Here is a 26,524-nt window from a genome sequence, read left to right on the forward strand (position 1 = left end):
ACAACACAAATTGACTTTATTAAAACCATTGCACATTTTACTCGAAAAAAATTCAGAAAGACAACCAATTATACTAATTCTAATAGAAAATACAAAAATACAACACACATCACACACTTGTTATAGGGAACTCTCAGGGGGAACTTGCGGCAGTTTAATTACTACACATTTATCTTTGGGCAAATGGAGATGCTCGCAATTAAAATCATCCCAACACAACCCCGGGCACATCACACTAGCGTGTGATGTCCCACTCAGCCACCCCACTGCATGTGGCGTTCAGAACTCTGGAGACGACCCAGAGCGGTGTGATCCAATCTCTCGCGTCGTGACCACTCCGTGCTTTGTGCCGTACATCTCGGCACGTGCGGCCAATGGACCAAAGGGGTGAAACTCCACAAACGAACATTGACATTGAAGCTAAAATGGCCAAACGACGATCGTGCGTGGGGGGAAAAAAATATTTTCCAAATCTGACGCTTGGGCGACGGGCACACCACCCGGAAATCATTTTAGGGGTGTGCGATTGATCAGCGTGGACGTGCCGATTTGTCTCTCGCCGGATGCGATCGCTGGCCAGGAGACGTACGCAACGCCATGACCTGGGTCCCCCCCCATAGCCGCGGGAGGTGGTAATTGGTGACGCCATGAGCAAACTCCCCTGAGAGTAAAGTGGGCTTTAACAGTAAGATCACACAGTGCAAACAGGATTGCAGTGGGCACAGCAGCGTAGCCCAATGTTGACGTTAACATATATAACGCGGTGATTGCGATTCCGATTCGGATTGACACGTTATTAGCTTTGTAATTTTCCAAGAAACAGGCAAGCCCGTGTACATTCGTAACGCCAGCCCATTTCCCTTATAATGACAGCACACTTCGGATGGAGCTGGCGTTACAGCACTTTGAGAATCAAAGTTCAGGTGCAAATTAGTTTTTTTTACGATTGAAGAACCAAAAAAATATATACAACAAAACGCCAAGGTTAAATATTAAACCGTTAGAAAAAGAGATGAACGTTAATGAATAACCAAAAAAATCTTCACAGTGGAATGTTTTACATGGTTCGCGAATAATCTACTTTTGGCAAATCACCGACTTTTTTCAGTCACGTGAAGAGAGCGAGAAAACACGTGGACAGCTGTGCAATTTAAAGGCAAAGAAACATACGAGACGTTTCCACGTAGCAACAAAACGAAAGCAAGACCCGGGCACAGCGTCCTTCACGACGCATTTAGTGGACCAGTGGTATTGTGGCAAGTCCAGGTCAGGCATTCAAAGATAGTTTCCCACCAAAATGCACGCTTTGTAAAGAAAAAAAAAACCGCACGGTGGATCACGCTGGACTTCACCTCCGTGATATCGCTGGTGTAAACTATGCAATACAAAAGTGACAAAATTAACACATCGGTCATGTTAATTTTCAAGTAAGTTACAGTTGCTTTGTCACGTATCTATCCTTATTCAGAGAAAGAGGTTTGGGTGAGGTGGGGGGGGAGTTGCATACCAAGAGGATTTACAGCAGAAAGTTATAAGATTCCACAGGTACAGTCACAATGATGTGACCGTAAAACAGTTGATGATGTAACTTTCCTATGATCTTTCGATTATACATTTTGTCAGCGAGATTAAAGCGGGCACCAAAATTGCAGGCGGTGTGACAGGCGTCGGGCTTTAACCACGGTTTAAAAACCTCACAGAAATTGGAAACTAAATTCAAACGCAACAAATTGCACGGACGCTGCCGGTTGACGGCCTATTAAAATAACGGGCGTCGTTTTTTTAAAAACCGTCCACGTGAGGTTTCCACTAATCCAACGCTGTTGTTCCGAGTTTGTCGATCGTACACATTCAAGTTGCAAGATAATACACGGAGTAGAGGGGGGAAAAAAACCCCAACACGACGCTATAATCAAAACGAAGTAGCGTAAGACGATTCGGTGGAACGTCTGGGGAAAAAAAGTTGTGACTGTGCAAATTGGTGCCAGGAGATTATTACCGCAACCCCTCCCAACTCCCACAGCTCCCCCTCACTCTCTCACATATCATCTGCCAGCCACAAACACCGTCTTCTTTTTTTGGCATAAGCCCGTGGTGGTTAACGCCACCCGCGTGACAACCACACCATCAATCGTGCCAACTCAAACCACCCCCAGTGTTGCTCAACCGAAGCGGAACGCTCAAGTTCAGAGAATAACCATCGCTCCGCTGAATAAAAATGGGCGACAGCGAACCTCCCAGACGACAGAACGTTTTTGCCTTTGGTAATCAGGGAATAAGTCATTAGCTATTTAAATCTGTGTTGATAATCACCTCTTTAAATTGGCCTTTACCCTCTTGTAGTGGCCATTTGTACTGGTTCCATTTAATTTCCTGCTTTCCATACGCGATCTACAGATGAAATGCGCCTTATAAATTCAAATGTTTATTTTTAAGGCTGAAACTTGAGACTTGAAGAGAAATCCGACAGTGGGAGTTGGCTTTTGGATAAAAAGGAAATTTGCTTTCAGAGTAAGAATTTTCAAACGACAAGGTAACTGGTCATAACAAAGTGTGATTTGATGTCAAATTTCGGCTGCTAAACTGGATTATAACGGCGGCGCGGGGGAAACGATTGGTGCAGGCAAAACTTGAGAACGACAGAAAGTGACGCAACTACATGTAACACTGCTAAGTTGAAAATTAAAGTATTAACTAAAATGAAGTGAACAGTAAACAAAAAATTCCGACTGCATTGAAACTCAAAAGCGTTTTGGTGTAAATGTTGGCCGTTGCGTTGGTGGATTCGCGGTCGATCGACCCCCTCGCTAAACTTTTGACACCACGCTCGCAAGGCTCCTTTAATAAAACGCATCCACACCTCCTACACAGAGGGCAATGTTACATTTTCCTGAACGGCATCGGTGCTTAACGTCACTTGACAACTGCCAACGGATATCTTCACCCTCAGTTCAAAGTTTCACCCGTTCCAATTCGTCAGATTTGACCATCGGGTTCTGCTTTTTTTTACTTTACGTTGAAAAAAAAAAGACCATGAAACGAATGAATGTGGAAATCACAGCGGTAGGAGAACTTCTCGAAATAAAATCTCCTACCTGTAAACCATACCACCATTAACCCTCAGCATGTCTGTCACTGGGCTCGAGAAAGGCGGCATAGATCCTCCTCAACACTGCCAAAGAAGTGACCGTGCCCAGCCCTGCAATTTCGCAAAGGCACAAACGCCTATTTCACCGCGGTGGCCTAACCAACCGTGGCACAAAGTGCACTACCGTACGCATCGTGGCAAACTGGCAGCCCTCTCTAAGGTGCGGCATACGCGTTTTATTTTGGCAAGGCGTGCGTGCTTGCCACCTCCATGTTCAACTCCGCTGGCAGACGGACTGAACGGTGGCGGCGACCACGTCAAGCGTGCAAAGGTAGAGGGGGGGGGGCTAATGTTACAAGCTAGGATTTTTTAGTTTTTTCGCCGTTGGGAGCGAATAAAAATAGAAATTATTTCACGACGATTTTGGCTTTGCCGGCAGACGCGGTGGTAGAAAGCAACTAACCATCGTCAAAAGCTGACATCAAATCCGTTGACAACGTGTAAGAAAAGCAGTAAGAAAAATTTAAGACCACTCTTGCACTGCAGCTACTATGCAACGTTTTGTAGTTGTACTCTAGCTCTCTCTGTGTGCTTGGGAGCTTCTTTAGGAAATAAATTCCTCCACACACTGGGAGCTTCTCGGGGAAATTAGTTCCCGAGCATAGCTCCCAGGACAAGGAGCGAAACACCGGACACCATGCCTGATAATACGCGGCACAATCCGAAAACACCATCCGGGAGCTGCTCCGTTTTGCCATCGGCAGCAACGATGACGACGACGACGACGTTGAATTGACACTTTAACGTAACAGCGACGATGGTCGCGTGTTTTCTCGCGTAACCAAGGCGTTTTTTCATGCGATACCCTGCAGAATGGGCCAAACCACAAAGGTTCTTTCTTGCAAGTCAATTGCTCGACTACAATGACAACCATTCGGAGTCACTGAAGGTGAAATTCTGACAACAAAGAAAACGTAACCAAAAAAAAGATTGAAATATTAAAAAAGGAAAAATACAAAATAACCACAGTTGTCCGACAGTAGGTTACAAGTTTTGCGTGCGAGCGTGTGGGTGCTTGCGTGAGAGGTATGTAGCGGTTTCACTGACCTATCGAATTTATGCCCATGCTGCACGCATAGCATCATGCTCTTGCAGAATTATTACTATTTACTGCACACCATATGCACAACATAACGCTGATGATACATGTAGTGAACGAAACAGCACGGAACTGAAAAAAATAATACAACCGAGACGGTCAAAATTATACTGAAAAAAAAATTGTTGATCCAACAATGCAACTAATCAAGTGAAATAAATCGGTGGGAAGCAGGCTGGTGACAACGTTGAATGAATGAATCACTGGACTGGAGGGGGGGTGGTGAATGGTTACGTGTCGATTGTGCGTTGTGCGATTGGGAATGCCGTGCGGTAGTCGGAGTGTGCGCTGCCCATACACCACGACGTCAAGCAGTAGCAGCAGCAGCAACACAGCGAACCTCCCACCACCGTCAAGCTTCGGCACAGTTGTTGTAATAGCTGTGTGGTGGTAGTTGTGGTTATTGTGGTGGCTCTCCCTCTTTCTCTAGGACTGCGGCGTGGTGTACGGAGACACCGAGAATCCTGGACGTCCGTGCACCAGCAGCGGCGACGCCGACCTCGTATTGCTGTTGCGGATGGAGCCATAGCGCCCGGGGCTGCCGTACAGACCGCACATGCTCGATAGGCTATGGGGTCACACAGATAAAGACAAAGATCCCCCCCCCCCATATGGCCGTTAATACACTGTTTGGGGCAAATGCGATGAGCGAGTGGGCTGGTAAGAAGGCTGGCACGGCACACGACGGGGTGAGTGGTCAGCACCATGCCTTGTCGCCTTTGTATCCCCAGTGCTAATGGTTAAGCGCTGCATGAAGGTACTCATTTAAGGCTGACTTGATCTCGGGGAGTCACAAGATCGGGTAATAATTTATCACCCTTGTTGGCTGCGAGCGGGAATCAAAGTTGGGTCGCAGTGCGCTTAACCCTACACGACCGCTCCCCCCATAGGGGCATGCACGAAGCATACAGACCAACAATGCTCCAGATTAGCTGCATACTTGGCATTTTACCCATTTAAACATATTCTCTCCCAAAGTTTACCCTACCACACACATCCTGCCATCGAGCACCTACACACACCAGACGAATTTATTGCCCATCTCCACGACGGATATCCTCTCGAGCATCTGCCCTCCCTATTTTATTACCCCAAAGCGGTCCATTATCGTTTCGTAATTAGCTATTTACGATTCGTGCAGTATTTTATTGGTTCGTGATTCACATAGTAGTTGTAGTAATGGATTTACTGGATGGAAATTCAACAGTGATACTTTAGTCAGAATGATATATTGTAATGACGAAATGAAATCCACTGGCTAAGACTTGACTAGATTTCCACATTTGTCAGACTGGACCAAGACGACAATGACTAGAAATTCCGACTAAATTAACACTGCCTCAACGTTTGACAATTTCCACTGCCTATCAGAAGCACTCACCTCCCAATGAGGCCGTTGGGATGGGCTCCCAGGGGTCGCGTGAGGTCATCCTCGCTGTCGTACCTTCGCGGGTTGTCGAAAAAATGAACACGGGAGGCAAAGCCACGCACGCCGATCACTCCGGCAGCAGACTGCGGGGAAGAGACACGTCAATTACTGGAGTTCTGTTATTGTTACTATTATATTGCTTTATTTGTCATATCCCACCCAATTGTATCCCTATCGTGCTATCGGCATCATGTTATCAGACGAAGCAATCCATGTGCTTCGCTCTCACACAGCAATGTATACCTCCGTGTGAGACAAGACCCCCCGAAGCGGACATCACAGAGCTACCTCTAGAGAGCCTTAAAAGTCACCTCTGGTCCACACTTCTTCACCCATTCAGCATAGGAGAGTAATGTTCCATCACATTGATATACCAAAACGAAATTTAATTTAATTATAGAGGATTTATTAGTCAAAAGGATTAAAACCGATTTAATGCAATGTTTTTTTTTGTGCAAGTCATTCATTGATGACCGGCTGAGACCATCAACCCGGTTTGATCAAAGGATACCGAAACTTGCAATGTAAACCCAGGCTTTCACTAGCGCAGCCTGAACGCTCTCACACAGTATTCGAGTTAGTGCCTGCTGAGACTCAAAGGTCCTAAGAGGCACCTGCAGAATTCCCACAGTTCATTGTGAACATCTAAAACCACAGCTAGGGTTTCCTTCCTGCACGATATGGAAATGGCGGGATAGGGAACTTTGGGCATGTGGCTCCTCGACTGCCCTTGACTGACCCTGGTGGATGGTAGGCACATCGGCCTTGTGCCTACATCCGTACATCCGATCGACCCTCAAGTGTCGGGGTTAGGAAGGGATCCCCCGGGGGGGGGGGGGGGGGGGGCTATGCCAGGAGGGACCCTTAGGATGAGAGTTTACTTGGGAACAGCGGACCCTGCTCGTCGCCCTCTCGTCGCACCTGATTGGCTCACAAGTGACGACATCACATTCACCCCCCCTATTTAACTCCGATACAGGAGGAGGATTTCCCCACAATTCTGGTCGTTGCTTGATGAGGCTGGTTGTAATTACCAGAAAAATGTCGTACTCGAATCGTAAATGTTGTGGTTTTACTCTTCAACACACTGGTGTATTGAACTCGTAACTAATTGGCATGTTTTATTTATTTAACAAACCTTACTAATTGTCTGTGTCGGGTAGCGGTGGGTTTAACGACACATTCATATTTACGTGATCTAACCCCAAAAAAACCCTCGGGCGTCAATGTGCGACGCTCGCAGGGACAATTCCCAGAGTGGCGGTGGGGGCGTGAAAGGAGCCCGATCGTCGACGAAACCCTCTCTATCGGGTTTAAGGTTGGCAAGTGAACGTTACCAGGTTCTGGTTAGGCTGTCGGACGCGGAAGAAAATGACGACAAGGCCGGTGGGCAGCAGCTCCCAGACGAAGAGCACGACCCCGAACAGCACAAACTTGCTGTTGGTGTGCAGCTCCTGCAGGTCGGCCTGCCAGTGACATGGGGTGAGCGAGAGAGAGAGAGAGAGGGGGGCGGTTGTGGGTGAGTGAACGCAAACGCCCACGCCAAGCCGCACCACTGGGAACCCGGATTGTACCACGGCGTTGTCTTTAAATCTTTACAGATGTTAACCAAAGAGAAAAACACAAACGGCAGCACAATTGAATCAACTTGAACCCCAGGATTGGAATGCTCATTCTTCTCTACCCAACCCTCCCCCCTCGCCTCCACCCAACCCCCTGCCACCACTACTTACCACACATACCACAGATGTGAATACACGACAAGGCCTATTTAAAAGGTAAACGACGACTATAATGGTCAGCATTAATCAGACTTTGGTCGGTGTTTTATCTACAAATTATCAGTAACAGAGTAAGATATGGTAAGTATAGCTCTGTATCCAACTCTGTAAGAATTGTGCCCGTTGCTCAGTCTTCTCTAACACTGTGCTGCCGTGAACATACGTGACTACGTGACAACAGCCACATGGTCCACTGTTAACATTTCAATAAAATAGGCGCTCCTGCTGCTGCCCGACGCAACCACATCCAGCCATATCGCTTTTGCACAAATAAAGACAAGGGTGCGTTGTTTATTGCTGTTTAAACTGGTAAATTGAATGATTTTTTTTACCAACAGCATGTTATTGTTTATTTGTTACTAAAATAACATCAATCAACATCAGTGCGGCGGTACAAGTCTGCTCCCCTAAACAGGAAACCGACGATTAACCCATGCGCTGAATTATTGACTCTTGTTTGACGTTTGTCGGTGCGCACCAATAACAAACAGTGGCCCGATAAGACCGGTTCTGACCGCACAACGAGTGAAGAAGATATGAAAATCAAACTTCTTAGTTTATCTAGTAGGACCCACTGAGCGATGTAGCTCTTTTTAAGAAGCAACCTGGCTATCACAAATGATAGCTCAAAGAAGTGGCTCATCACGTGGAAATTCATTGCAGCCAAATACTCTGAATGCAAGTTTCTAAATGTGGAGGGAAAAACTGGAGGACCCTGAGAAAAATCCACGCAAATACGGAGAGAGAAACATGCAAACTCCAGATATATAGGCATCAGAGCGGGATCGAACCCACGCCCACCTGCTTGCCAGGCGAGAGAGTTAACATATCTCCACCGCGGCGTTCTGCAGCTACAGTGCCAGTCTCCCAACGTGCACAGCACGTCGTGTTGTAGATTTATTTTAAAAGGCGCAAGTCCAAGTGCAGTCATGTCACTAGAGGGCGCAGTGACAACGTTTGAGCCGCGTTGCTGCGACTTCAAAACTATTTCTTCTCACAAAGGAAGGCTCAAACTGCAGCGAGGTATATATCTGAATAATTCAAGCTGTTTTGTTGTTTGACTTGTTTGTTTTTCGAGTCTAAATGCATGGCATCCAGCCCCCCTCATCAACAAAAGTGGCACTTTGAAATGAAATATTGATAGCGCAAGGGTTAACAAGCTACAATTTCAAGAACATTAATGAACTACATCGACACCTTCATTATTATATTTTGTTGAATGATGCTATTTGTTATGAAGTAACACCTTATTTGGCTACATAATAGTAAAACAAATGAAAGTTGCGGAAATAAATTACCAACAACGAATCCAACACCTCTCCTTTAGAGAACATGAACGCAAGCAACGTTTCACACACAAAGACAGCCACAAACTTTAAATGAATTTAAACTATTAATTCAAAACTAACTTTCATTCAAACCAGTCCAAATTATTGCCAGTACAGTAAAAAACATAAATAACACTGCCAGTATGGTGATCTTCCATCGCTAAAAAAGACACTCAACCCAAGTTGCTCACCACTTTTCCTATGCCTAATAATGAACTCTCCCTCCGCCTGCCTTCTGGCCAACTGCTACCCTCCACCACCACCTGCCCCTCTCACTGCCCCTGCCTGACAGCCCCTTGCAGGCCCTCCACCCACCCACCCACCCACTCCCGCCTTTTCTTGCCTGTCACATATCTCCCCGCTGCCCTTTGGCCTCGATCTGAACCCCTGCCTGCCACCTCTGCCTGTAAGCTGATGCTTGGTGCGTTAGAAAAAATGCACTTTACTTTTTCAAAGCCCTTTGTCAATCCACTACATTGCTGTGTTGGTCACGGGGGTTGGGGGGGGGGTTCTTTGACCATACTTAACCATGTTGGTCAGTGCAGTTAATAAAAAAAGAGGGGGCAACATGACAGGTTTCAGATATCACTTGCCAAGGATTTAAAGCTTTGTCAACTATCCAACACTGTTTTGACAGCTTCTTATAGTGTGATGCCCTAACCACTATGCCAGCAGTATTTCTATTTAAAAAAATACCACTGCCACAAAAAGTATAATTGCTTTCGGGTCTCATGATGCTTGGCAATAGGTGTGTTAATAACAGGCACGCCCTAACTATATAATAGGAACACACAAAAGGGGTTGAGATTATGGCTTGCAATTGGCCACAGCCGTGTTGCGGTACCTGGTCGGACACGTTGTACCAGTCGTAGTTGAAGGATCCTGGAGCGGACTTGGCGAGCACCACCAGGTTGTAGCAGGCGCGTGTGGCGTACAGCAGGATCACCAGCGTGCCCACCGTCACCGCCTGGCACACGGACGTGCCCTGCTCGCAGGCAAACGAGCACATGCACGGGAGGTGGGCGTCCAGTTAGGCAAGCTCATGGACAAAGACTCCCGGTGTAGCCTTTAACAGGCTGTTGCTGCGAGTGCTATTCGCGAGCACAGATTATAATGGCTGGCATAGTACACACAAATGGGTGGTGTGGCCAGTCTCCCCAGTGCTGATGTAGACACACGGAACCAGGTATTCATCGAAGGTCGAGTCGAACGATGAGAGGTCCTGCGCTGGTTCCGATCACACTTTTCTACTACTGATGTTAACGCTGGCCAGCTATCGCAACCAGGTATCTAGGTTTTGGCTAACCACTCTAATACAATTCCATACAGCAGTAACCACTGCAATACTGCTCCACAGTACGGTGGTTAGAGTGGACGCACGGACACATGCAGACATACACAAATGTATTGGCGGTACATCGGTGTGCGGTATGAAAAAAAAATGCTCCAAATAATTATTTATCTTCCCACGATTCACAACACCGGCCAGAAATTTTTGCGGGGGGTGCGTTTAAATCAGTTTTTGTGATGTCAAAGCAGTCGGAAGACGAATGTTATGAGCAGCTCGATTTGGTTGGATGGTTCCTTGACTCATTTACAAAATCATTTCTTGGTAGACGGTGGCATCAAAAGATTATGACTCATGTCACACATTCGAATGGGGAAGCAGCTGCTGAATCGATGTCAACTTCTGATGGGGAAACTGCAAGTTACTCAAGGACAACAGCAACATCGTCAGACTGTTTGAGGAGGACCGGTGTGTTATGCTGCAGCGGTGTATTGCCAATACGTTCATATGGATAGACACACCTAATGACTACCACAGGGCATAAACACAGGGTACACACACAGGCACATTCACGACCGAGAGAAACATGGGTGCACACAGACACATGTGCACACATTGACACACAAACACGGACATACAGTATAACACGCTTGGTAGAAACATGCACGTGAAAATACAGACTGCACATACTGAACAATTGCACTGTAAGAACAATGGCAAGAAAATAATCATCACTGCAATTTAGCACTCAAACGATTGTTGTTGTATGTAATATGCTATGGTCTATCTCTGAAACGGTATACTCAATATCCACAAAAACAACAATAAACCAAACGGAGTAACAGACAATTATAATGTTTACTGAAGTTGTAAATCTGTTGAAGTTGTGTAATAAACAGGTTGCAGTGGCCTTCCTTTGCAGACTTAGATCTAAACATGAATGATAGATGAAGAAGAGGGGTCAGAACACGTGTCCTTTGATCGGCCGTAATTACAGCGTCATCATTTTCCAAATCGCTCCGCAATGGGGTACGGTCGCCAGGTTGCGATGTTTTATAATGAGGGCAATTACGTGCGGGAACACATTTTTGCGCCACTGCCCTATTACCATCGAGGCATCTGCAGGAAGGGCTGCGAAATAAACTCCGCGGATAGCAGCTTGTGTCCAGTAGAGACGGTGGAGTGAAGGGGCGGACACGGGGGGCGAGAGCACGGCGCAGCACGCCGGCGTGACGCCTTTCGTGTCCTCAAGATGTATGGCAATTTCATTATTTTCTTCTTCTGCAGTGTTCGCTTTAATTTGAACAGGGGGGGGCATTGTACGAAGGTTATTGAGCACGCTCCTTTGGTAGGAAATAATCTGCAAGGCGCCACACCCCAGCACCCCCTTCAATGAAGATCATATTTTCTTCCTTCTCGAAATGCACTCGTGTTTGAGAATTTCATCATGAGAACGTCATCGTCTATGCAACGCCTGTTTCATTTCTTTACCCCACGGGGCCAATAGGGAAAGGCCAGTCGCTTCCAAAAAGAGCCAGCATTTGGTACCTCTACAGATAAAACAACAGGTCTTTTATAACGCGCGGCACACGATGGCTTCTCGATGCCTTATTCTCAAACCGCTAAGCTTGCATTGGGGCCACACGTCTGAAGACAGAACTAAAATGTACAATTATTATATGTATCAAATAAAAAGAACCGTTAAATGTTGTTACGGATTTTAGAAAATAAAGTCAATAATACCGCTCCATTAATAATGATAAAAGTGGAAAAGCATTATTACTTTCATTGCTTTATACGTAATATTTTAGTAAAAGCACTACATTGAAAAATCACAAAGCCATTACTGGATAGCTCTGACATAATTGGTACACATATAATATTTCCACGACCATAACGTCTGGAAATAAAATAACAGGCTGCAAAACATCGAGATAGAAAGGAAATTACCCAATCAGCCAATTGTTAGTCAAAAAGTGTTTTCCAACGGCAAAATGAAAAAAATTGCAATTTATTTGCACAAAACCTGCAGCCAATTGTTTTGCGCAAACACACTGTAATGCCACCTTACTAAATAATTCCATTGCCATGTTATTTCAGGAGTGGACAATGGGATGTTGTTGTCCATTATTTGCACGCCAAGTCTCCCTTGACAGAGAGCAAATTGTCACCCTTTAGTAAGTTCCCATACTTGCGCATGGTATGCACGTCTTAAGTCACCAGCCTTTAAAATCCTGAATGTAACGCAGTGCACGATTGTGTCGTATGGAGGAATAGCAACATGCTTTTGTGCGGTTTTACGTTTTGATTTCCAGTCAATAGATTCGGGAGATGCAGAGTGAATTTCAAAGATGTTTCCGGGAAAATTAGGACAGGGGACAGTTTTTTCTTGTATGTTCCATTGAAATTGTGATATGCAGACGTGTAACGATTCCCCTGTACTCCCACCTTGCCCCCAGTGATTCTACAATTGTCACAATTCGATTAAAGAATTTTTTTTTTACATGTGGTAAATATAGTCGTCACTCGTGGCTACAAGGGGTCACGTGAACCCATTACAAAAAACACATGCGGATTAAAATAAACACATCGATTTTTACACATGCAATTCGATATGTTTCCCGCAAGCTCAAGAATCAATATTAATTAATCGATGCATTATTACACCTCCGGTGATATACAAAAAATAATTGTGACAACGGGTAGAACGGTGGCACAATCGTCAGCTCACTGCGATATAAATCCGGCAACCCGAGTCATATTCATGTAAATATTATTGTTTTTGCGCTTGTTATTTTACACATTCCCACCCTACAATATCCTGTAACTGCCGCCACTGCCGAATGTCTTGGGCTGTGGTCGGCCTCGTAAAAGTGTTGTTTAGCTCAATAGGGCCTTGACAACTGAGATATACTTTGAGTTGGAATCTCCAGTAGCGAGTGATCTCCAAATCAGTCCTGTATCCCAGCTTCATTAAACCCGACGACTGGCACAGCATGGGCACGGTTTTATCCAGTAATTGGCTGACAAAGGGCAGAAAATTAATCCGTATCTTTTTTATTAGAAGAAAACATTTTACCACCAATTTTCAAACCGGTGATCTTGATACTGTGTTTGCCTGCATCTGGCTATAGATGGCACACATTGGTTCGCACAACCGCACGCTGTTTTTCCAGCTCAATCATTTCCAAATCGCATCCCCTACATCCATCCCATCCACTCGGACCTTCCTGCCTCACATCCCACTAATGGAGGAGGTGTACACACTTAAGTTAACCCGAGGCAGCAAAACAAAAACGCTGACCTTGAGCAGCCGGGTACGAGGACCAAGAGGAAGTTATACTGCGTTTGTTTTGCTTGCTCCAGTAAACTGTGTGGTTTAGATCATATCGGTGCGTGCACTTGTACTAAATATGAACGAATAGGCAGACCTGGAGGGCACTCAAAAGGGGGCACGCGAGTTTTCTCTCCGTGCCATCTTTTAAACTGTTAGTAAAACCAGCATGACCGAAAATGTAAGTGTCCTATATTGATGCTAAATACTATTTATAGTCACGTAGAAGGGAAATAATAAAATAATAAAAATAAATTATAATAAAATACAATTTCTCGCGATGTTTCGGCCACAACGCAAGCAGCCGTCCTCAGGTGAAGAACAGGTCTGTCAGAAAGAATTCAGACGCTGTCTTTCTGACAGCCCTGTTCTTCACCTGAGGACGGCTGCTTGCGTTGTGGCCGAAACGTCGTGAGAATTGTATTTTATTGTTTTATTTTTATTATTTTATTATTTCCCTTCTACGTGACTTTACCAAAAGAACCAAGAAGATGAATCCCTGCAGTCACGAAAGCTTTAAATCGAAAAATATTATTTATAGTTTGTTATTGCTTAATTTTTCATGTTAAATTCAGGTCTGCGTATCAATCAAACCAATATTTGTAACGTGCCAGTCATTAAAAGCCGTGATGGAAGTGCTGTTGGATCCCGCTTTGATGGTGATTCGTGGAGCAATGGTGCAGCAGTTAAAGTACTGCGCTACAAGCCTGTAAAATCTGAGTTTGATACCTGGCTATGTTGATCTGACTAACAATCGATATCGCACATAACACCTCATTCATGGAGTGACTGACGTTTTATAATTGGGGCGACAGGAAAGCGGCGATGATTTATTTTCCACACGTGCGGTGTTTTCAACGAGCTGGGAGTGGATACGAATGCTTGTCGTACACGGGCAAGGGTTCTGGAGCACAACGGATTTTTGTGAAATATCATACAACAAACGAGTAATAAGTCTACCAATTGGGATATGGCTAATGTTATCCTCTTGCACGTGCGATAGGTTTTATACGGGGGCCCTCCAGTTTCCTCCCACATGCAAAACCCTCCTGAGAAAGGATTTGGTTAAATCTCAAATTTAAGGCCGACCTTGAAAAAAGTCTTCAGACTATGAGGCTTCGTTATCAATAAATTACATTATTTATAATTGATCACGGGGTGATGTCTTATATAAAAAAAACTATCACGAATCGTAATATTGGCTACGAAAACCTATCTGTTAAGACATAATTTTTTATTACAACTACTATATAGAGCCCGCCAACGCCAAGTTGCAAAATCCAAGCAAAAATGTCAACGTTGACCGCATTATGTGTTATGTTGAACTACATAGACAAAGATACCCCGTATAGCCTGAACAGACTGTTGGGGCAAGTGCTGTTAGCGAGCACCTATGAAGGCCGGCACGACACATGAGGGATGGGTGGCCAACACCACGCCCGGCCGCCTTTGTCTCCCCAGTGGTGATATTTACTAAACAGCCTCACTGGTGTTGGCCGTGAGCGGCAATCGAACTTGGTTCTCTGTTGGGTTCATAGCGCAGCACGCGAACCGCTGTGCCACCGCTGTGCCACCGCTCCCCACACACACTACACATACGCGCACAGGGAGCCACGAGATTTTGAAAGAGGAAGTTTTCGATGTACAATTCTGATTTTTTAAAACGCGCGCTGTATGTGGGAGAAAACGCGTGATTGGTAAGCAGCAGTGAATCGCAATGCTTGTGCAGAGAGAGGCATAACGCGCTGGTGCTTTGCGGTGGTCAGACAAGTTAAAAATAGCTCCAGACATCTTGGCAACTAAGAAAACAGCTCCTTTCGTGACACAACATCACGGGGTTATCCTGAGCCTAGGGTGCACCAAGCATTCTTTGCAGCACCTCCTATTACAGGCTTGGCAGTTGGGGGGATGTGGGTAAGGCTTAAATATATGTTGCAATAATAATAAAGAAAAACAAACTTCTCTCGGTGGGAATTTCCCAAGTTATGACTGTTTAATAATGTCTTGCCCTGCCAGCCGAGACACTTGCGTATTGGCGTACAGTGTTTTATATATGGGGAAGTGAAAATATTACGTGAATGTACATACACAAGAAAATGGTATGTACTACTGATGAGGACTAACTAAAAAATTATATTTTTTCTGAACATCATTAAGATAGTCATGGCCGTTTAGTACAAAGCACTACAGCGGTTTCCAAATATGACAAATTACTGCAATTTTGATTTAAAGCTTTCGTGACTGCAGGGATTCATATTATTGGTTCTTTTGGTAAAGTCACGTAGACGGAAACCAATAAAATAACAAAAATATAAAAAAATACAATTTTACATTTTCAAATGTTCTTGCTGTAGAATGTCACACCTGATGATTGCTTGTGTTGCAGTCGAAACGTCGTGAGATTTTTTTACTAGTTTTATATTTTTATTATTTTAATATTTACCTTCTACGTGACTTTACCGAAAGAACCAAGAATATAAATTACTGCAATGTCATCTCGTTGATTCTGTCTGACACGAGAGATTGGCTGCAAACACTGCTCTGGCTCATGTTAGTTCTCTTAATCGAGTTGAGCAACATATGTTTACAATCTTAATTAAGCTGATAATGATGCGGTGAGGATACAATAGTATTTCAGAGTGATGGATATAAAACAACAGGAAGAGTCCTGACTGACATTCAAGTAATTATAAAAGCATACATAATTAGAGCTATGTACACTGTCTAAATAAATTAATGCAAATATTGGTCTGTAAAGCTAATAGACCGATAGGCTAAACGGTCTTTATTTATTTGCACGTGAAGATAGCCAACAGAGTTTTTTTTATGAAATACCCGTGACTCTCAGCAGCAATGCACTACGAGTTTGATTCCAGTTATTATGATGCACGCAGGGCTTGACGCGAGATGTAAAAACATTACCTGCTCCAACCGATGATCAATACTTAATCTCTTAACTGGCAACACAAGAAGCTCAACCCTGAGCGCAGGTGACGAGAAAGGGCAACAGACACCCGAATACCAAAGTTACAAATCGATGGGGATGGCACGAGCGAGCCCGTCCCGTGTCAACGACATCGATGCGACGACGAAAAGGGATCTCAGCCGACGACGGGCTCTGTGTGTGTCACTGCGACTCATTTCACCCGTGACTGAGTGAGATTTTAGGACCGGCTGGTCAGCTGATGTGGGGGTGGGGGGGGGGAGTTAAAAGCGAGTGGCACGTTGTCCTCTCCTTTCACAACCATTATGCACACGAGGGAGGAGGCACATAAGTGATAAAAATTGGTGGCGCACCTGCGTGATTGGACAATTTTCAACAATTACTGTGGTGGGAACAAGAACGAAAATGCATTTCTGACCATATTCGCTGCACAAATGAGGTGTTAACAAAAATAATGAAGGAAAAAGTCAACAACAACGTATTCAAATATTTAGCATTTTATGAACTGCATACAATAAATACCATGAAACTTTTACCATGTATGGCAGATAATTTTTTTTTTAAACATAGTTTTCGTGGATTTTTAATCCACTTAAATTGGCCTAGGTTATAAAGGTAGCAGATGCTACACAAGTGGTTTGAAAAGCACCAACATGGAGTGTGATCAACAGTGAATAAGCGTTGCACTGTGGGCTTAAGGTTGTGACGTTAGGGGTATTCTTGTGAATTGCCACATGCTCACAAGGTAATGTAAAACGTTTCTACCACTCATTTATTTTTCACCTTGGGACATAAGAGCCTGAATAACAAAGACACTCACGGCTGCTATAAATAAGCTAAACTTAAACAGTGTTAAAATGCCTACGACCATATCAGCTGGAACACGTACAATCTCGAAAACTAAGCAGCCTTGGTTGGGTGACCATCATACAACAATCTGATTTTCGTAGCGTTTGTAGGGGAACGATGTGGTTGGCAGCAGAAGTCTGCGCAGCAAAATCCATTGTTGCCAAGTGCGTACGTCCACACTCCACCGCTTCCACCAACCCGCACTGATCAGCGTGGTCAAGTATGGCCGCACCTCCGATTAGCACGGTTGGCTATGTACGGCGTGAAAGAAGTTCAACATATGTACATACAAACAACCTCCATGACTCGCACAGGGTGTGGGGGAGGCCCTCTCATCATTCAGCAGCAGATTGACAAAATATTGTAAACTTAACAGTGTGGCCATTCATTTTCCCACTGCACAGGTCGGCATTTGCGTGTGTGGGGGGGGTTGAATAAGCAGTTAAAAAATATTAAATGTGGGCGTGTCGGCTAGACAGCCTCACTTTGTCAACATTGCTCGACTAAGCCTCCTAAACTGCACACCATTAACCCTACAATAACCACAGGTGCCAAAGCAGACAGTCGGGTATCTCAATAGCCACCACCCCACCCCCGGGTAAAAAGCATCGTGTAGGCATGTTGTTTGTGCTGCCATATAAGCATGACGTTAGTGCGGCCATGGAAGTTCTCTTTTGCGTTTCCGAATCTCTGTCAAGTTTTAAGACACTTAACGATCGACTTCGTTGCATGTCACAATTCTGGGGCACGATCCAAGAACTGTTTTGTTTTGAACTATGTTTGTGCTGTTAGTATATATGTCCAATTCCTCAGTCTCAAACCGTCACTTTGTAAGGCCATATCATTTGTAACACCACATGTACGCCCAGTCAACACTGTCTTGTTAATTATATCGTTTTTTTGTAGTATCTCATTTGTATGCCTCAATCGTATTCCTTTGTAGACCCCTTAGAAGGAATGCCTTTGTAGAGAATCCTTTGAACAATTTGCTATATTTATACTGACCATTAGTATATTTCAAACATGTCGCATAACATTTGCATCAATCGCAAATAACTTGATTCTTACAAGGGCAAATTTAAAGCATTTACTATGAGCATAAGAATCCATTTTTATGGAGGAATTAATTATGATATCACTTTTGACTGTGTTGCTCTGAAACAACAAATCCATAAGTTTCATGAAACACAACAGTGTGCAAGCCTCACTGATGAAAGTCATTAAGGTGTATATACTGAACAACACATTTTTTTAGTTTGACAAATAATGAATGCAGCTAGCGGTAAGTGCCTAATTAAATTTGTTATATGCAAAAGTCTAACGAGGTCTGTTGGGAGTTTTGTGTCCATTTCTCAACGATGCCGATTGTTTAATGAGATCTGCCCAGACATGTCGAGGCAAGTGTGGCCTGCAGACCGAACATGCCAAGTAAAGTTCACCAATTTATAATCCCTGGGTTAACCCCGCATGTTATGCTTTAGTATTTTTAGTTACATATTTTGCCAGCCTCTATAGGCTTGGGTGTTAATTTTTAACTCCAACTTAAGCACGTTTGAAACAGCTTGTAGCTGTGTAGTACATAACGTGTTACATTCATAATGTTACTTTACATTGAGTTCATATTTATGTATTTTAAATTAAAAATCCCTTCATGTCATAAGAGTAAAGCTTGAAATAAAATAAACATTAACTATTTAGGTGAAACGTCAGTCACATGCACCACCCCTCGCAATAAACCCTTTTGCGAAAACCACACAAAGCCCTTGTTGCAAACAATATAACATCCTTGACCTAAAACCTTTACCCCAATAGCAAAAAATAGCAAAAAAAGCTACAAAAAGCGTCTCCATGCTTAAAAACAAGCATTTGGCAGTTCACATCTCTGAGAAATTGGTGGAAACTCCACATTCCTGTGGAAGGGACCTCTCCACCCACAGCATAACCAAAAAAAGAGTTCCACAAAGTGGAGTTCATTATTTTAATCCTGTAACGATGACGGGCTAACCCGACCCTCCTCTGCAATACAGCCACCCAAGCAGGTTAATTGAATCAAAGCAAGCACAAGTGGCCAAAACAGCCAAGGTCGATGATGTGACCATTCCTCACTATCGCTTATTTCCCTCCTGCTCTAGCCACCTGACACTAGCTCCTACCCTAGGAGTGGGGCCTACCACCTCCGAAATAGCCTGCAAACGATATTTTATACACAATTCATAACTGATACTTGGGTTAGGCCATGTAATGATCGACCAAAAAAAATGTGAAATGTCACATGCAGTCAGACTTCTTGGATTTCAAGCATCTGGGAAATCAGACTACCTGGATTCTGTCCCGAAAACGCTTGGCCCAGTTTCAATCGAAACATCAAATCTAATCGCTAAATACCAGTGAGCTGAAACAATAAGTTAAACGCTTGCACACTTGACAATATTGTTTGGCAACGTCACGTGGTGAAAGGGTCTGATGACAGCATCATTATGTGTCCTGACCAAAAGGAAAATTCCCCATCATAACATTGGCTGCAACAACATACACATTAAATATGTTTTTTAACACACGCCCACCAGCTCTTAACCCCAAATGCTTGCTCTCTGACCCCCCAAAGAATTGTATATTTGGAGTCACGTGGATTTTTTTCCGGGGCCTCCAGTTTTCCCCTCAACTTTTCGAAGTGACATGCGTTTAGAGTATTTGGCTGCTATAAATATCCACGTGATAAGCCACTTTTGTTGAGCTTTCATTTGTGGCCAGGTCGCCTCTGATAAAGGGCTATATAGCTCAGTGGGCCTTACCTGGTAAAATCCAAATAATTTATAGTTTTAATTGGCTCTAAGCTCCGACCTGGCTTGAGCCCGACCCGCACCTTAGACTCCAGGTAGATCCCCGTGGCGGGCAGCTTGGCCATCTGCCAGATGCAAATGGCGAGCCCCACGGCGCACGCCACAAACAGCACATCGTTGACCAGCACGCGCAGCAGCACCAGCCGCTTGAGCACCATGTAGGAGGGGCCGCCCGCCACGAGGACGGCGCACGACACGTTCACCGCCAGGAAGAGCAGCGAGGCTAGCAGCAGCACCCCTCTGAGCACCCGGCTATTCGAGAAAGAGACAGACGCACACACACCAAAGGAGGACAAATAATAATGATTTAATAGTTTCGTAAAGCAGTTTTCATTCACTCTCACAATCTGTCTTACACCTGCACATGACCTGAATTCGTAGCTCAAGGGAAAAATATCTTTACGATCACAAATATTGTTCCCGAATTTCCAAATCTAATCTTCCCCAGATCGAGCATTCCATTTTTCTGGTCCACTTTAATAACGTTAGCTAAGGGTTCCACTGCATTTCCAGCAGACTTTCTGTCTGTTTATTAAAGAAACCCAGCCATATCATATACATAAACATGAACAAGGATTGGAAGTCCTTGGCTCATATTTGAAATAAAGTGCTCATTTCCAGTCCATACAATGAATGTTTGATCACATGGTGCATAGCTCCATTTATTTACTTACCCAGGAAAATCCCAATGCTCATTATGATGAGTCTCATTATCAGGAGGGTTTTGCATTGGGATATTTGGCTAATGTTTTAAAAGCATGGTTAGCTTTGTGTGGGAGGAAACTCAAGTAGCTGCAGAATAGGCACTAAGTGTACTAGGTGATAACACCAAAATCTTTTGCGATGTAGATGGTTCCCAAACCCATTTGCTGTACCTCCTGACAACATCACATCCCAGCAGGATGTTTCGGAGTTTCAGAACTTTACATAACACACCAAACCTCACCCCACAACTTTACATAATACACCAACCTTCACCCCACGCCCGTTCGGCACACAAAAGAAAAACCGAATATAAATATACAAGTGTAAAACCAAAACAATGCAGATTTTTTTGCATGCTCAAGAGCTCACACACAACAATGGATTTACAGCCAGGAAGTTGAATGGACAACATCAGCAGGACTGCTGCCCTCAGCACAGCTGAGAAAACAACTGGGCTGCATGGTGGATGGCAATGAGTGCCTAACTCACACGCAATAAAAAAATGCATCACAGTGACTTGCAGAAATTAGCCTGCTCTGATTTGCCTCATTAAAACGGCTTCGTGGAACACACTCGTTGCACCATGAGGTTTTTAATTCAGCAATGCAGATTGCCAGGAATTCGGCCGTGTGATTTTGTCACTAGTTTTAATAACACCCACACGTTTGTGTATGTATCAAACAATTGGAAAGTTTCCCAGGTACTCATTCTTACTTGTTTTTATGTTGCTCTTCAGCGTGCTTCGATTTTGCTCTTATTACCATCTGCAATTAGAAACAAAGACATAACATTTGCAACAAAACTCGACAATGTTATGATCATTAAATAGGGACACATACATGCATCTTCATTAGCACTATTGTATGAAACTCTTGTATTGCTCCGTTGGCAAACAATTTGCGCATGTTCATTTTCCACGTAACTGCTCAGGAAAATTACTGCTGCAATTAGTGCAAGCCTTACGCGTTTTTGTTGTTGAAAACTACACATCTTCAAGACTAATAGCTGCACATCAACACATCATTAAGGTCTTGATTTAGCATTTGTTAATCTAGGTCTTGATTTCAAGTGACACAATAACCAGATGGGTAACGCATCCCTTCTTTCACTTAAGGTTGAATGGTGCCAGTGACAGGTGAGACAAAGCTAATGGCTTTTCTTTTAACTTTGTTCTAATAAAGGCAAGAACAATAAAGACAAGAATGTGCTCTTCCATCACAACAACGAATCAACACAAGGCATACACACACATAAAAAGCACGTGCTTCCAAACGAGCAGGATTGGTTCAACATTATTGAACTGGTTTCGACATTTAGTGTTGCATCGGCAGTCACACTTGCTTGAACCAATGGTGGTGAACTGCCAGATGTTTATTGGCAACAAATCTCAGCAGTCAAGCGACTCTGCTGACGACACTAAATGTCAAAACCAGTTCAGAGTTTGCTGGTATTTAACCAAATGTCACCGAAACTATACATTCTCGTAGACCGTGTGGCTCACGGAATGTGAAAAAAAATATTGTATTTTTGATATGATAGACATATGTGTGATAGAGGCATATTGTCCGATTATAAGTTTCTTAACTTACATTCTCCACGATGGTTAATGATTATTTTGTGTGAGATTAGCTTAAAATATTCTCCCCAATGTTGCTGTGCTGAAGGACTATGGTCAAGAGAGCAGTGTGGGGGACAGATGAGTGTGATTGTTTGCCGGTGTTAATTGCATTGTGCGTTTACACTGCGGCAATGTTGTTGACAGCTGCCGACCTGCAAAGCTCCGAAATAACATCGGTTTGTTCAGCAAAGTGTAACCAAACAAGCGAAGTTGGCAAACTTGGGAAAGATACACACACACACAAGCAGAGCCTTGAGGCAAGCTGGCCAGCTGGCCTCGACCTATTTGGAAAATACACCAAGTAATATTCAAGGCCGATAATGCACCCGACTAAACCCAGTGGATGCCGTGTAAACAATATGCTGGGTCTCTCAGGGCACTGGCTGAAGCACAGCAATCACAAATCCATCACCACATTAATCGGTCCGAACACAGGCAGTCATTTGTGCCGTAATCGATGTCGTTCACCTAAAAGCAAGTGATAGGCTTGCAGGAATTACTCTTTGGTTCTTTCGGTAAAGTGACGTATAAAGAGAAAAAAATAAATTAAATACTAGCATACGACGTTTCGATTGCAAAAAAAGCAATCATGATCAGGTACAAATTAAATAGGAACACAAATCTAGTATACTTAGAAATGTAATGTAATACAACAGAGAGTCGGATAACATAACAGTCAACACCCTACCTGGTTGATTACGTTCTTCCTGAGAATGCTAAATTTGAGAGAGAGATAAAACACAGAACCAGAGACATATAGACAGACATATAAGTAGAGACAGATATCACAGAGATACATAGAGAGAGACAAACATAGAGAGACAAACATAGGCACTCTCTCTCTATGTATCTCTGTGATATCTGTCTCTACTTATATGTCTGTCTATATGTCTCTGAACCAAAGAGAAATTCCTGCAGTCACGAAAGCTCCAAATTAAGTATAGGCCTGCAGGAGACAATACACACGAATAAATACCTCAAGCCAGGTGAGAGGCCATAAATAACAATGGCTGTTTTGTGCAGCGGTGTGATGAGAATAAACAGCAACTTAGATAGAATTTATTGGCATTATCCCATTGGTAGGAGATAAATCGTGGGAGTAATAAAACATAATTGTTTACTTTAAACACCCTAAGAGCCCGCTGACTCACAAAGCCTCTTAAGCGAGTTATTCATGAAATAAAAATGAAATAAATAACAGCCCTGCATAGAGATGCGATTAAAAGTCTCTTCAAGTAAAGATGATGTTGATTAACCTCATTGTGGTAAAGATGATGAGACTGATTAAACTAAAATGGATAAGCTTTAATGACAATTTTACAGACGGCAATGATGAAGCTTAACACAGCGATGCAAAAAAATGGCAGCAAAACGATTAAAATTTAAATTATTAAAATAGCGCCAGTGAAGATGTTAAGCTGATTATTTATTACATGGATGACAGTATTAATATGATGACATTGATAAATATAATGGTGACCATGGTGAAGATGACAGCTCAACCGAGGACCGAAATTGTGAACATGACCATAATGCAGATTATTGTAATGGTAAAAGTGAAGATAATGCACATGATATAAATACCAATGATGATACACATTCTATTTAAGATTATCCCAGCGATGGTGATCATGATTTTGAGGAAGATGTTGCTCATATCCAGGAATCAGGTGGCCAGGATCGTAGCACCCATCACCTCACCTGGGCGTAAGCCTCAACAAGAACATCCACAATTCATCACGAAGATTTGGTTTTAATTTGAAGCCACACACAACTGATGGGCAAGATGCTGTTCGCAAACACCGATCAAGGCCCGCAACGGGGCGGTGTGACTAGCCCACCCACACAGCTGTCTCCTTAGTGCTGAAGTGTACAAACATCGGGTACTATACTCGTGCAAGACCTGGGGGAGACCCAACACCAAATAAAATACCAACAAAAACGTCTCCACGTCGCTCGTTCCAACCTACGTGCACCTTGAATCAACACACGCACAAGTACGCATGTGGTATACACAAATACTACACCATTATCTCACCGAACAAAAGTATTTACACACTACACCAAACTACCTCGATTTGAAGACCTCTGGTAGGCCAGTCAGTCCACAAAGACCTAAACAGACTGTTGGGGAAAGTGCTCTGCTAAGGAGCATTTATGAAATGCCGGCATGGCACACGAGGGGTTCGGGTGACCAGCAACGACGCCAGGCCGCCTTTGTCTTCCCAGTGCTGATGTTTTACACACCGCACTAGGTACTCATTGGTGACCGAGTCGACCTAGGGGAGAGTCCCGGGACTGGTTCAGATAATCGTCACCGGTGCTGTTGGTCGTGAGCTGGAAATGAACTCGAGTAGCGCAGCGCGCTGACCACGACACTACCGCTCCCCATGCCAGACAACACACAAAGATCCCCCGTATAGTTCTAGATTTGAAGCTTTCGTGACTGCAAGGATTCATATTCTTAGGTTTTTTCGGTAAAGTCACGTAGGTAAAAACATCAAAATTAATGAAATTAAAATAAAATAAAACAAAAAAATCACGACGTTTCGGAGATTTTTTGTTTTATTTTATTTTAATTTCATTAATTTTGATGTTTTTACCTACGTGACTTTACCGAAAAAACCTAAGAATATGAATATCCCCCGTATAGCTTTAACAGACTGTAGGGACAAGTGCTGTTAGCGAGTAGCACCTATGAAGACCGGCACAGCACACGACGGGGTGGGTGACCAGCACCACGCCCGACCGCCTTTGTCTCCCCCAATGCTGATGTTTTTTTTACCGCACCAGAGTACTCATTAGTGGGCCGACTAGTCATAAGGTGAAGGCCCTGAACACACACACGTACAGCATAACAACAACACCACCACCACAGTACCTGTGAGAAGTACAAGTTGAGGAGGCATAGCGTGAAGAACTGCAGACACACGGGGCAGCAGTAGAGGAGCCAGAAGGCGAATGCCCCGAGACGATTTGCCGCCTGGCAGTTCTCGAAGTAGAACACGAAGAGCGTGGTCCTGAGGCCGGCCCAGAGGAGGCACAGGGCCAGGAAGACGGTCTGGAAACTAAAGCGTTTGTACCTGTACCTGAGCACCAGCCACAGCTGCAGGTAGACACAGAGGAAAAGTAGCCCGTAGAGGCCCGTGAAGAGGCCCGTGAGAGCCGTGGCTACCGACGGAGGCACTGCGGGCCCTACAGGAGCTGGAGGGCCCGGGACGTCGCCACCGCCTGCCCACGTTGAAGGGGGTTGTGGTGGTGGTGATGTGAGAGATGATGATGGTGGTGGTGATGGTGCTGCTAACATGGCCATCGACAGCCACAGAGACATGGTTTAAGACCAAATTGCCGCGGGGCAACACGCGTACACGGAATTGGGTGAAGTCCTTGGAGTTGATTACTGCTAGTTCTGTACCCGTACTAAAGTTGATAAGAGTTGGTTGGTTGGTTATAGCAAACGAGCCAATGTTGAGGTATTACGTTGTAGTAACACTAGGTTCTATTGTGCTGTTGGTGATGCGAGATTGTTGATATATTCCTACTGTATTACGGTAATCGTGATATATTATTCCTCTTCTGCTGGTTGCTATGGTTTGTTAGTACAATACCACTGGAACTGCAGTTCCTGTTGGCGGCTACGTGTTGTATGTTAACGATTACATGACATCGAGCATAAAACGTATTTAACTACGCCAAAATGCGTTCGCGTAATTACTTAAACGAAACAACGTTTCAACACTTGCCATGCAGCGTATTTAAATTTTACGTCAGAACTGTGTTTATTTTAGCAATTTAAATTAATATCCCAGTACTTTATGACCTAGTAATGTCAAGTAAATGCGTGAACGCGTTACGTTTACGACGACTGTTGTTGTTGAACTTCTTGCGCGGACTACATCTTTTAAATGCCCCTCCGCCCGTCCGTCACAACATTTGAAATCTGAGGTAAAAAAAAAATGTGTTCGTGAAAAAAAGAAAAATACAATTACTGCGAATGTATCCGATCGCGACGGTTTCCTAACAGGCCCATGAGTGCGAAGGCTTGGGGAAGGAAATGGAAAACAGAAACTTTGTGAGAAAGGGAGAAGAGAAACGAAAAATTAAAAATTAAACGCAAAAGCGCGCGTAACGCCGCGAGCGCGCAGCCCGACTAACTTCCGG

At 44.0% G+C, this 26,524-nt stretch overlaps 1 protein-coding gene across 1 annotated transcript; it reads right to left on the reverse strand.

The window, feature by feature from the left end:
* On the reverse strand, positions 1-26,524 carry GPR137B (G protein-coupled receptor 137B). Its single transcript, XM_061581628.1, has 7 exons — positions 25,245-26,524; positions 21,460-21,509; positions 20,064-20,292; positions 9,630-9,770; positions 7,014-7,142; positions 5,629-5,759; positions 1-4,815 (listed from the first exon to the last, which is right to left on the reverse strand). Exons 1-7 carry the CDS (start codon positions 25,692-25,694, stop codon positions 4,674-4,676), a joined length of 1,272 nt encoding a protein of 423 aa, XP_061437612.1. The 5' UTR covers positions 25,695-26,524; the 3' UTR covers positions 1-4,673.

This window comes from Lethenteron reissneri, chromosome 8 (assembly GCF_015708825.2).
Source record: "Lethenteron reissneri isolate LAM-NWPU_2019-01 chromosome 8, ASM1570882v1, whole genome shotgun sequence".
Taxonomy (NCBI): domain Eukaryota; kingdom Metazoa; phylum Chordata; class Hyperoartia; order Petromyzontiformes; family Petromyzontidae; genus Lethenteron; species Lethenteron reissneri.